The 13900-nt window shown below is 27.0% G+C and overlaps 1 protein-coding gene across 1 annotated transcript; it reads right to left on the bottom strand.

Annotated features, from left to right (window-relative positions):
• Nucleotides 1–6227: 6227 nt before the first annotated feature.
• On the bottom strand, nucleotides 6228–12046 carry LOC123263934 (GON-4-like protein). The gene is made up of 13 exons (XM_044726983.1): nucleotides 11824–12046; nucleotides 11313–11704; nucleotides 10944–11240; nucleotides 10456–10721; nucleotides 10183–10367; nucleotides 9902–10101; nucleotides 9482–9808; nucleotides 9233–9422; nucleotides 9020–9145; nucleotides 8504–8911; nucleotides 8268–8418; nucleotides 6633–8191; nucleotides 6228–6562 (listed from the first exon to the last, which is right to left on the bottom strand). Exons 2-13 carry the CDS (start codon nucleotides 11684–11686, stop codon nucleotides 6512–6514), a joined length of 4134 nt encoding a protein of 1377 aa, XP_044582918.1. The 5' UTR covers nucleotides 11687–11704; nucleotides 11824–12046; the 3' UTR covers nucleotides 6228–6511.
• Nucleotides 12047–13900: the final 1854 nt, after the last annotated feature.

The raw sequence follows: 13900 nt of genomic DNA, 5'->3' as shown, positions 1-13900 counted from the left end.
TAGTCATTAATAATTTACGAGATAGTAAAAAATTGAATCAATGAATAATAATAATATTTTATTGTTTGTTAGCTTTGCTATTTACAATTTACAATATACAGAGTGTCCCAGAAGTAACGGACGCCATTGTAGCATCTGATAAATAAAATAATTCTGAGACGAAAAGTCCTTAGCCATTTTTTAATCAGACGCATAGATAATTAATTATTAATTAAAATAACGTCCTTTTATGCGTTAGAGAGAGAGCACTAGTGTCAAGTTAAGTGCGTTCCAACGAAGACGCTTGCACGTGTGAATGTGTAAGTAAATATGTGTGACTACGTTAGCTATAGAAACTAGTTAGTCATACAGTTAGTTGTGTCTTTGTTTGGCACATACTTTACTGGACACTGGCGCTCTCTCTCTAACAAATAAAGAGACGTTATTTTTAATTAATAATTAATTATCTATGCGGTTAATTGAAAAATGGCTAAGGACTTTTCGTCTCAGAATTATTTTTTTCATCAGATGCTACAATGGCGTCCGTGACTTTTGGGACACCCTGTATATATAAAACATAAACAATTTCTTTAAAATACATAAATACAATAAATACATACAATCGTGGACATTAATTTGAGTCAGTTTCTAAGTTTAAGGATTTATCGCCATCAATAAATTTGGCCGTTTCTAAACTCTAAAATTGGAAAATATGAAATTTTCCAATTTGTAAAATAAGCAAACCATAAAAAATGATATTATAAAAATTTTAAAAATATAAATAAAGTTAAAAGTAAATTGTACTTGTACTAAAATTTGACAAATAAAAAGACAGCCAACTGTAAATAATAAAATTTCTAAATGAATTCATTTTTAAAAAATGAACAGTTAAAAAAAAGCATTAATAAAACGTCATTAATCTAAAAATATCGGATTAAAAAAAAAAACATTATTAAAAATATTCCCAATTAAAAATATGATAAACTAAAAGTTTGAACATCTAAAACAACGTTACATTATAACTGAGAATATTTAAAATCACGAATTTTAAAATATGACGATCGCTAAATATTGAAAATTTAAAACCTGACAACTTGAATTTAGCTGATTTAAAATTTAGAAATCGCTAAAATCGGCCGTTTCTAAACTTGGTAACTCGTTAAATCAGCCGATTTTAAACATCGAAATTGATAAAACTTGCAGATTCTTAAAATTATTTCATTTAAAGCCTGAGCAGCGTAATATTAATGATTTTTATGTTAAAAATTAGATTTTACATATTTTGAATTATAACAACCGAAAAATTCACTAATTAATGAAATAATTTTGTTTTTTTTAAATTTTGTTTTATGTGGTGGATTCATAAACCTGTCAATAGAAATTTGATAAATTTTTTGTTGATATTCTTTCGTAAAATACATTTATATTGTTGAATTGATACTTGATAAACTAATAATATTTTGTATACTAATTAATAATTATAGCGGTCTTATTTATTTCAAAAATGAAATTATTACGAAATAAAATTATTTATAGTTTAGATTTTTTAGTACTCTGAAAAACTTTTTTTATATAACTCCAAACATTGAATTTTTGGATTTCAATAATTTAAGAAAATGAAGAATTGTCAACAAAAAATTTATCAAATTTCTATTGACAGTTTCATGAATCCACCACATAAAACAAAAATAAAAAAAAACAAAATTATTTTATTTATGAGTGAATTTTTCGGTTGTTATATTTCAAAATATGTAAAATCTAATTTTTAACATAAATATCATTAATATATAATAAATATCATTAATATATATAAATATCATTAATATATAATAAATATCATTAATATATATAATAAATATCATTAATATTACGCTGCCCAGGCTTTAAATTAAATAATTGTAAGAATCTGCAAGTTTTATCAATTTCGAGGTTTAAAATCGGCTGATTTAACGAGTTACCAAGTTTAGAAATGGCCGATTTTAGCGATTTCTAAATTTTAAATCAGCTAAATTCAAGTTCTCAGGTTTTAAATTTTCAATATTTAGCGATCGTCATATTTTAAAATTCGTGATTTTAAATATTCTCAGTTATAATGTAACGTTGTTTTAGATGTTCAAACTTTTAGTTTATTATATTTTTAATTGGGAATATTTTTAATAATGCTTTTTTTTTAATCCGATATTTTTAGATTAATGACGTTTTATTAATGCTTTTTTTTAACTGTTCATTTTTTAAAAATGAATTCATTTAGAAATTTTATTATTTACAGTTGACTGTCTTTTTATTTGTCACATTTTAGTACAGGTATAATTTACTCTTGACTTTATTTATATGTTTAAAATTTTTATAATATCATTTTTTATGGTTTGCTTATTTTACAAATTGGAAAATTTCATATTTTCCAATTTTAGAGTTTAGAAACGGCCAAATTTATTGATGGCCATAAATCCTTAAACTTAGAAACTGACACAAATTAATGTCCAAGATTGTATATACATTCTTAATAACTATTTATATTTTTAAAACCATCAACATTATTTATAATATAATTTTTGAGCTCTATTTTATAGTACATTACACCTCTAGAGAAGTAACGTAAGAAATGTCTCTGATCACATGTAATGTGAAATCACATCTCGGCTTCGCCTCGGCCAACAAACATGTGATCTGAGGCTTTCTTATTTACTTCCAGAGGAGTGTATACTATTTTTTTCCTCGACGGAGGCGTAAAGCGGCAACTTCGTTTAGCGCAGCGGGGGTAAAGTTGACGCTTTACGCCCGGAGGGGAAAAAAATATATTTAATCGCTCTTCGTTTATTATTTTACATGGTAATTTGTTATACCAATGTAGACCTCTATATACAATTGTTTTTTTCGCAGTAATTGTTTTTGTTTTTCTTATTTTAAATTTGGATTTATTCCTAGTTTTATAATACTTCTCATTCAGTTCAAATTCATTGTAAAGATAATCAGGGTAGAGTCTATTTTTTATTTTATGTATGAATAAACAGGTGTTATAAATTAATTTTTGTCGAATAGATAACCACCCCAATGTATCTAACATCATGCGTAAATTTGTATATTTAGTAACATTTAGAATAGCACGCATGGCTATATTTTGAAGTTTTTGTAAACAGTCCAAATCACTATTAGTGTAGTTCAACATTATTGTGCTGTAATATTCTAAATGTGGTAGTACAATAGTCTTATATATTAAACATTTAGTATAACTTGAGACTATATTTGATCATAATTCTATGAACCTTAGATTTTTTTGCTATTTTGATTAATGTCAATCACTCTTAAAATAACATTACTTTAATTGTTTCAATATTTAATTAAATTAATATTGAAGTTTATTGATATCTTGTATGAAACTTTAGTAGTATGATCTAGAATGTAAATATCAATTTAAACATGAAGCAACATCAATTCAATTATGCCGAGATGCGGAAGGAGAATGAATGGAGCAACTTTTTATGGTGAGTTTTTAAATTAAATATTCAATATTGCATCAACACAAAACCACAACTAAATGTTTCATTAATGCTAAAGTGTATACTAAGTACTGTTTATGTTATATATACATTACAAAGTTCTAATATAACATACATGTTCTGGCATAGAAAATTAAAGTTTTAAAATTTGATTTTAATCTCGATCAACGTTCGAGGAATAATATAATAAAAATTAACAATCAAAAATTTTAATTTTTAACTTGAAGCATTTGCGAATAATAAAAAAAAAGATTTTATTAAAAATATAAATACATCATCTTTATGATTTTAAATATTCAGATTTGTTATCATAAACGAAATTATTAAAATATTTTGAAAACAAAATGCTTCATTTTTATTATATATACATAAGTAAATGCAAAAAAAATAAAATTCGCAAGCGTTCTTAATTGTTATGTGTATGTAAATAAAAGCTTACAATTATTGTTAATAGTACAATACATGGGTAAGTACATAGAAACAGAACGACATAGTCTTGATGCTTATGATGACACGCAACCGGAAATTCGCGAGGAACAGGGAACAATGAAAAGCGAGAAAAAGCCACAAACACGCTCTGGATTGTCATAATATATATGTACACTCGCTTATACGAAACAAAATCAAGTTCAATTCCCTCTTTTATTTACAAATAGAACATTTTGCTCGATGTCTTCATCTGTATAAATATGTAAATTATTCAAAATGAGCTAAGGTAAAAGCCCCAATAGATGATCACTCCATGTATTTGTATATCTATATTCACAAATATAGGTATACAAATACATGGAGTGATCATATACTGGTACATGATCATCTATTGGGGCTTTTACCTTAAATAATAAAAAATTTTTTTTTTAATTTGAAAAAAAAAATAGAAATTGAAAAAATACTACTCTGACATTTTCGGCAATCCTCAAATTTATCCAAAGTTTGATTTAAGAGAAAGAAAAAAAATTAAAAAATGGTAATCTTTGAATAGTCTTTTTTTTTTTTTTTCAAAAAGTGTATTTAAAAACGAAAATTTCAAAAAAAAAAACGTCTCAAGTCAAATTTTGAAAAAGCTATAGCTACTTCAAAAATAAAAAGCGATTTTTTTTTATAATTCATAACTTTATTTGGTTGGGTAATAAAATTCTGAAAAATGGTTTTTATAGGGTAGGAAAGGATCAAAAAATTTCAGCCAAATCGAAAGCACTTGGGTTCAAAAGTGGTCAATTTGGCCTAGAATGCCCCATACATATCTATTTATATATGTATATAGATTTTTTTTTCAACCAAATAATTTAAAATCAGCAACTAACAAAATTTAGTTAATTATCCATCAAAACATTTATTTTTACGAATTAACAGCACAAAGATTTTAAATTGGATTTCAATGTTCATCCTTCAAATATAAATTTTTAATTAAAAAACCTGTTTTACACTGACAATTCTAAAAAAAAATAAAATTATCAAACAGCATCATAAAATATTTAATGACAGGGCTCATGTAGTAAACATTTAATAGTATTTCCAATACTTTTATACTTACTTTATTTTCCAGTATAGTAGACTATGATATAAACGATTATCATAACCGGTCGCCATTCATCTCGATCACTAACTTCATTTAGTTATCCAGGCCGTGTTTCCGATGTTATTTGTACTATAAGTACTACGAGAGCGTGTACCAATAGACGGGAAATACCACGAGTTCACAGCACCACAACGTAGTATTTTATTTAATTTTTTTATTTTTTATTTTTATTGCTTATTACTATTATTGTTTTAAAAATCTTCGTGCAAATTGATAAATAATTAATTAAAATATGCGTTTCTGTATGTATGTGTAAAGTTGTGTACTTATTATTTTACTATATTCAACTTAATTATAATTGTTAGAAAAAATTTATTTTTAGAGATTGTTTTTTATTGTATTTACATTTTCTCATGACTGTAGCATTCAACAATGATACAAGTCAAAAAAAAAAAAAAATTGACGGCTCATCGAAAAGTACATGCGTGCTAATTTATTATAATGTTAAGAAATATAATATTAAATGACAAAGTATGGATGTACTTAATATGAGTAAAAGTTGTTGGTGAGAGTAAACAAAAGGATCTTAGTTGGTTGTGTTTATTGTAAAACCGACAGTCGAGGCCAACTAGGTCTGTAGGGTCACATTCTTATTTCCTACCTCAGCAACTTATAGGTCGCTATGAATACAAAATAACCAGAGTATGTGGCTATTTCTTCAATTTTCCGCAATTTACCTCACAATCCAAGGGCTAAACACAATAGTTTAAGTTTTGTATGTGTGCATATGGATTTTTACAACAAAAGGTTTCAAGTAGAATAGCACAGTACTTAAAAAAGACAATACTGAAATTGAAGCTTCATGTGTTGAATATATTATTTTACAAATCAGAGTTTAAATTATTGTTTACAAATGCTACATTTAGACCATTTTTTATTTTAAACTATTAAAAAATTTAATTTATTTGATTAATAAAGAATTTTCATATAAATTAATTCATCCGAATTATTTTTTATAACTACTAACAATTTTTTATTGTTTGCATAGTGTTTTATATACAATATAAAAGACATATTTTTATGCCATAAATAAGCTAGTAGATGAAAACTACATATTGCGAAATATTTGGTAATTAATGTACAAAATTAAAAAAAAAAAAAACGCAAGCAAAATTGATAAAAAAAAAAATTATAAATTACAAATTTTATAATATAATATGAATAATTATATCATGAAATAAATTACACTACCATTTTATTTCACATAACAAAAACTTGTTTCATCTACTAATTAATACTTTGGAGACTGTATTAGTCCGTAGGCGTGACTAACCAATTTTCGAATGTTTAACATATAAAAAAAAAAAACAGTAATATAGTTATTTAACGCTCTTTAGCGTACACATTTATAGTTACTTCGACTTAATTGCTACTAAATTTAAATGAATAGAAAAAGTTTTATGATTATAAATATTATTAATTATCACGGTTTCTTTAAATTTGTTCTATCTATTAATTATAGCATTTTTTCAAGTAACGCAAGCAGTGCTTGACAACGTTCTTTCACCTAAAAACAGAGAATCGTTTGTATCAATAAAATTTTTTAAATTAGTATAAAATAAATAAAAAGGATTTACCTCAGTTACTGTACGGTTTCCCAGCAATTGACTGACAGTAATAAAAGTACTTTCCGAATAATCTTTCTGAATATGTTGAAGAAGCAAAGAATCCTCTTGTCTAGTCCACGAACTGTTATTAACTAATTCATTAATAGAATTGCTTTTATCATTATCATCAACATTTTCAACAGTCGGATTATCTTTAATATCACAGGTTAAATTATTTTCAATACCACAATCATTGACAGCGATCAACGCTTCTTTATTACTTTCAACTTCTTTAGTAAGTTCACTTACTGAATTATTAACAACAGGCATTTCATTGAGTTTATTTAATTCTAAAGCAAAATTTTTAGATTCAGCTTTTGCTTCTCTTCTTTCAGCTCGTTTTTCACGCTTACTTTTAAGCGGATAAGTTACTTCATTAGTAGTAGAAGTAACAGAGGATGATGATGATGATATCGGAACATTTGAATTAGCATTATTCTCGGCAGACTTAGATAGCCGCCGGTGTTCAAGTGACTTGGGAGGTGATTTACCACCACGTTTACTCTTGGACATACCTTTATCACTGTCATCATTGTCTTTAACGGGTGAAGTCTTCAATGAACATTGTTTTTGAGCCTGCTCATCAGTATTTATATCATTCTTCGACGACTTGCGTCGTCTGCTTGTCGATGGCACAGCCGTCGGTGCATTTTTATCAGTTGTTTTAAGTGAAACACGAGATATATTTTCAAGTTTTTCTTCTTCGTCACCAGGAAATTCAACTTTTGCTGGTCTCAATCCTTCAGGCGTTTGTAAATATAAACGACCGTTAAGATATCTTATTCCGCATGATATACAATGCTCCATACGCGTTTTTAGATGCGGTTCATTAGTATCATGACAATCACATTTACAATTATCACCGCCATAATGATCATCTTGTACGGCTGGTGTTGGTAGTTCAATATTTTCATACAATTCTGGTGAGTCAACAGTAAAAATACGATTTTTATCATGCGGTAGAACTGGACAAGTTAAATTTTCAAATAAACTCGGTGAAAATAAACTCTGCGGTGGTTTACCAGTTGGTAAGACTTGTTGAAACATATCCATAATAAGTTGATGTCCTTTCAATATTGGATCCATTGTAGCGTGAATCAATTCTAGTGTTGGATTAGCTTCAGCAGCTAATTGCGTTAAAGCCTGCATGACCCTCATCATTCGAGACGGTTGTTTAGCAAAATAAACTTGTGCTGCGTTTATAAATTCATTCATTTTTTGTAACATCATATGTTCTGTTGATTTATATATCATTGCAGCTTGATGTGGTTTTAAAAATAATAAAAATACTGTTGACAATTCTGGATAATCTTTAAGCACTTTGTTGACATCTTTGTAAAGATTGATTGCCAGTTGATCTAGTAACTCACTAATTTTTTCTTGTTGCTCACGTGTCTCATTAACACCTTCAGTTATTTTATCATATTTTTCATAATAATCCAAGTATAATTTCAATACTAAGCGCAATGATTCTGGATTACTGGATTCTAACGTTATATGGAGTTTTTGAAGAAAAGATTCTGCGAATTCTAAAAAATAAAATTAATAGTTTATAAATAATAAATTAATAATTCTTTTATTCCAAATGTAATAAATTAAATTTACTTGTTGCACGTTCTTCTGATTCTTTTTCAGCTTCATACATTCGTTTAATATTCTCAGATTCTCGAGCTTGCTTAGCTTTTTTTCTATTAATGGTATCTTTCTTTATTGTTGTACTAGCTAACATTAATTCAGCGATCTCATCTTCATTATCCTACAATTTAAATTACTATGATTATTATTATCGCTATAATTAATAATTTTAATAGTTTTTATAAATTAAATTATTAATAACATACTCCCTTTGATGATCCAGTTAATTCTTGAAATGTTTCCACTGAGTCTTCTTTATCATTGAGTTTTATAGATTCACTATTACTACTTGATAAATTTTTCGATCCAGATACTTGAGTCATCAGCTTCATATTTTGTGCACTGCGTATTTTAGCAAGACGTGGAGTAGTTTTTCTAGTTTGCACTGATGTAGTACCACTCGAACTACCTTCTTTAGCTTCTGAATCTTCTTTATTTCCGGTACTATTAGCAGTCTGTTTTGCACTTTTTTTGCCTGCAGATTCTCTTGTGCTAGTGTTTGTCAACATATTTACAGTTGGAGTACAAAAACTTGAATCAATAACCATATTATCCGTAGAACTTGATAAAAGAGACATTAAAGCAAGGTACGATTCGTTTTCTTCACGATCGTTCTATTTTGGAAAAAATAATAATTAAATTAAATTTAATTTCAAAAACAAAAATATTGTAACTTTTTTTTACCTAACACAATAACGTCAAAAAAACAAATTTTAACTTACATTTTGGATGTAATCTTGCCACATTTTAGGTAAAGATTCTAGGGGTTGATATTTTGGCTCCACCATAATATTATCTTCCACAATATAATGAATTTTAGGAGGAATACTACCTATTTTAAAATACATCTGAAACAAAGGAATCAATTCAAGCATTGATATAATTAAATTTCAAGTTTAAGCTTTTTCGTAATAATGTTTGTGTAAAATTCATACTTTAACTGGATTAGGTTCTCGACTCGCTCGCAAAGTTACTATTCTTTCGTACAAAGCACTTGGTTTTCTAACGGGCATTAAATATTCCGCAATTAATTGAGCTGCATCCATGAGTAACATTTTCTTTTTCCATCTTCTTTTATGACTCTCAATATATGGACAAAAGTCTGATACACCTAAGCCCAATAATCTACAATAATTTTTTAATTAGTTCTTTATAAACAAGCTTGAATTAAATAATTAACTTACTGTATTTCTGATGGAAAGTATGACAGAGTATTGTCGCGGACATTCGGTTTCAATATGCTACTAAAAGGTTGATGTGGTAAGAGATGTGGATATAATAATGCTTTTGATCCCATTATGAAGTTTTTCAATCTTGGATGAAGTCTTGGCAGGAATCTCGTTTTTTTTAATCGCAATTCCTCTTCTTTTACACTATCATGAACCATTTTAGTAATTATACCGTGACTGAACTGTTCATCTTTAAATTGATTTTTCCATCCTTGTACAGTTTTTAACGCTTCATCGAGATTGAAAATATTGAAAGCTGAATTTTCATCTTTTTTGAGTGATCTATTTAATAAAAATAAAATACAAATTAACTAGTAACAAATATATAAAAATGTTACAGCCGTTATAAGTTTATACTTATGTTAATCAACATACTTGATACTATCTAAATTTTCTTCACAAGTTACTGACTGACTATGTAATTTTGGATGTTTATAAGTCATTAAGAAATGTTGCGTCATTAGTTGAATGTGTTGTTGAAATTGAATATTTAATAGAGCCCTGAAATCTTCATCTAATGCTCTAGATAATTCAGTTTCATTTGGATTTGGTTCACTGTGGACAATCGGAATATCCTGTAAAAATAATAGTTTATTAATTTTCTGTACCTCTAAAATAATAAATAATTATTAAGAGTCTCTTTTAAAAATGTTTACAGTTTCCATCTGTGGAATATTTTCTACTAAAGTTTCTGGTTCATCTGTAGCTTTTTTCTTCTTTGTTGCATCATTAGATTCTGGCAAATATATGTCAACAAATTCAACCATTTCTGCTATCAAATCATTCAATTCTTTGCGAGGAATTTTAACAGCTTTATCAGCTCTAAATTCTTCTTTATCAACTAAAATTAAAAATAAACATATAACAAGGAATAGAATAATATGAAAAATAATTTTGGAATAATAATAAAAAAAAAAAAATTCACTTACATAACTCTTCATCATGGTCTTCAAGTATATTATATTCAGGATCAGCTTCAGTATCATCTTCAACTTCAGCTTCAGGATTCGTATAATTATTCAAAAAACCAATCCAAGCTGGATCTTTATCGTTGTTATCCCAATCATACATATCAAGCGTAATATCAGGTGGAACGAATGCTTTTTCAATAGCTTCGATCGGTATCTCGCTTAAACTTAATTTTGACCGGGTTCTTTGACCAATATTTTCTTCTTCCGTAGGTACATGAGGAATTCTGTAAATAAAACATCAAGTTAATATTTTTTGAGTATAAATAACATTACTAATGACATTTAAAAAAAAAATTTTTAAACTAGTTATGTGATATGAATGATGAAAAAAATTTTTTTTAAATTAAGATATACTACGAAATGATATTTGATCAAATATGTCACAAGTAAGACACAGAGTATTTAATCTATATTTCTCTAAATATTAATAAATAATACTTAATTACTCAGGAATTTTGAATAATCCTTCAATATCATATTCTGGTTCAGGTAGATTTAGTTCTTCTACAGTTGTCTCTGGTACAACTGGAACAGCAGGCATTGAAGGTTCCGAATCAATGTCACTTAGTGTAACATTACATTCGCCTTCATCCTCACTGTGTTGATCTTGATCAGGTTTATACTCTTCATCAGATGAATCCTCTTCCAGCTCTTGATCAATTAAGGCTTGCACTTTTGATGATTTTGTTTTTTTAGCTGGCGTTAGTGACCATGGTATGTTAGGCTGTGTCATTGCTAACTCCCTGTTTTAAAAATTTTGTAATAAAATACTTAATAATTTTTAGATTTTTTATTTATAAATAAAGTTTACTTACTTAGCTTTAGCTCTTGTTAATTTTGGTTCAAAAACGGCAGCTTCTTCAGAATTATATATACTATTATTGACCATTGCTAAGACATGTTCATTAGTGATAACATGTTTAATAATATTTTTGACATTAATAGCTGTTAAATTTGTTTTGGCTGCTTTGGCATCCAATTGCCTTTCAAGTTCTTCTTCCACCTCATCCAGTACCATCATGTCAGTAACTTCGAGTCTTCGTCGTTTCGTTGGACGTTCATTATCATTAACTTCAGCAACGTCTATTTGTAGACCAGTTTCAGAATCTGATTCATAGTTGCTGTTTTTTTCATCATCATAATATATTACAGGAAACATGAAATCACCAGCTTCGTAATCCTGATTCATTTTAAGAATATTGTTTACCTGTAAATAATTCAATCACATTCTTTAAAAAAATATTCTTTTTTGGCGGGCAATCAAAGGTGATTTGCTATAATAATTTATTATGAGGTTATGAAAATTTTTAACTACTTTGAACTTACTTTATGAGCAACTGTAGAAATAAATTAGGTTATTCACTCCGTTATTATCTAATACTAATTTTAAGTTCTATATTTTCAACCCATAAACTTGTTTTAACTGCAGCAAAAGAAATGAACTTTGTTTTTAAACGGTTTTGTTTTCATTGACATTCACATATATATGTATAATCAGCGATACTTGGGAAGGGGAAATAACTGAGATCCAAAACAAAACTTATTTCTGTCAAGAGACGCTAGAGAGAGCATCTGCATCGACGGTTTAAAAACACGTGACAAAGTGTCTGTTGTGCGTGACCGGCTGCTAGGAAAATAGAAGTACTCGCATTTTCATGCCACTAAATGAACAATTATAAATGAAACTTTTTTGTAAAATATAAAAATGAAAAAAAAACACTTGTCAATGTGTTTGGTGGTTTTACTAGAGGATGACGTCTATAATGTTATGATACATAAATTAAATAACAAATAGGTGTTAAAAATAATATTGAAAAAATAATAAAAACATGATACTAACATTAGCAGACATTTGATAATTGTTGATTTTTCGAATCAATAAAAATTAAAAGTGAAAAAATATTTTTTTAAAATTGCACTTAGGATTTTTCGAATTTTCTATATGTCAATTTTTTTTTAATTATTTTTAATTACCTTTTTCCATAAAAAAGTTATAAACATTTTCTGATATCGGCTAATTTCATTTTCATATAAAAATAAATAAATATTTGTGTTTGGCAGATTATATTCGTATAGTAATAATTCAATTGTTAATAAAAATAACAATCGACTGTGTTATTTAAAAATTAAAAAAATGTAATTGACAGAATTAACTTTTATAACGATGGTCTAAAACAAACATTTGCCTTCGCAAAATAATGTAAATCTATCAATTAAGTATAATTATTGAAAAGGTAAAAAATCAAAAATAGTAATAAATACTTCAAAATTATTGCATTTCAATTATAACAATAAATTTTTAGTTTATATAATTTGTTATCTATAGGTTTCAAAACAAATTAAAGTCGTTATCAAAATATTTAAATATATTTACAATTAAAGGAAGGAAAATTATTTGTCGTTGAAAATTCTATATAGAATAACATTTGACTATTGACAACAATTAAAACACAGTTATATTTTTTTAATTTTATAACTATAAAATACACAACAAGGTCAAACAAGAACTATGTAATCAACGGCCCAAAGAACAAAATAGCCTGCCTGGTGAACAACTTGCATCATGACTTAAGTTTTTACGGTGGTACCTATGGATCCTTCATAAACATGGCCAAGAAGCTCTTTTTTGAGTCTAATTAATCAGATTAACTAAATTAATTAATGTACTAATTATCTCTTTTTTTTTTTCTTAAAACCCTGATAACCCGAGTCAGAATAATGAACCTACATAAACCTACATGAGCCTGCAGGACAATTTTTAATTGTTTTAATCGATATTTTTATCTTGAATTGTTTTGATTGATCAATATAACCTCACAAAATATACTCATACCAATATTAAATAGTACAATACAAATAAATTTAAATAGTAACTAAAAAATTATTGATAAAAAAACTTAAAAATTCAATTTATAAATTGGATAATATCGATCAAAACAATTGAAAATTATCCTGTAGGCTCATGTAGGCTCATGTAGGTTCATTATTCTGACTCGGGAAATTTCGCTGTTTATACTACAATAAATTTGTAAGTCTTTAATAATGTGATACTATTTCTACTGATTCTCTCGAATCCACAAATTTAATATTTTCTTTATTGTTATAATATCACTGATGTATATTGCCGATTGGCGTTTTCTAAATAAATAAATAAATAAATAAAAATGTTAAGTTATATGTCTCATATTTCATCGTAAATTTTTTTTAGTTATCTTTAACAACTTTAACTATGTATGGGCAAACACTACTAAGATAAGAAGGGTATTTTCTAAATAAAGTTTTACCTAGGTAGTAAAGTTTACGACTTTCAGATGTACAAGTGGTCCATATGGCATTAAAATGATTTTATTTTTCATAGACTTCATTCTACTTCTGACGAATACCAGAATTTTCATAAAAGTAA

This window comes from Cotesia glomerata, linkage group LG1, assembly GCF_020080835.1.
Source record: "Cotesia glomerata isolate CgM1 linkage group LG1, MPM_Cglom_v2.3, whole genome shotgun sequence".
NCBI classification, from domain to species: Eukaryota; Metazoa; Arthropoda; class Insecta; order Hymenoptera; family Braconidae; genus Cotesia; species Cotesia glomerata.
The sequence above is the reverse complement of the archived record's forward strand: the minus strand, read 5'-3'. Positions and strand labels throughout refer to the sequence as shown.

What these genes read in the sequence shown, in the direction of transcription:
- LOC123263934 (XM_044726983.1), bottom strand. Translation starts at nt 11,686, where the DNA reads ATGAATCAGGATTACGAAGCTGGTGATTTCATGTTTCCTGTAATATAT. An exon ending in GGATTATTCAAAATTCCTGA is followed by an intron (nt 10,722 to 10,943) that starts GTAATTAAGTAT and finishes TTTTATTTACAG; the next exon opens with AATTCCTCATGTACCTACGG. An exon ending in TAACTGGATCATCAAAGGGA is followed by an intron (nt 8,419 to 8,503) that starts GTATGTTATTAA and finishes TTTAAATTGTAG; the next exon opens with GATAATGAAGATGAGATCGC.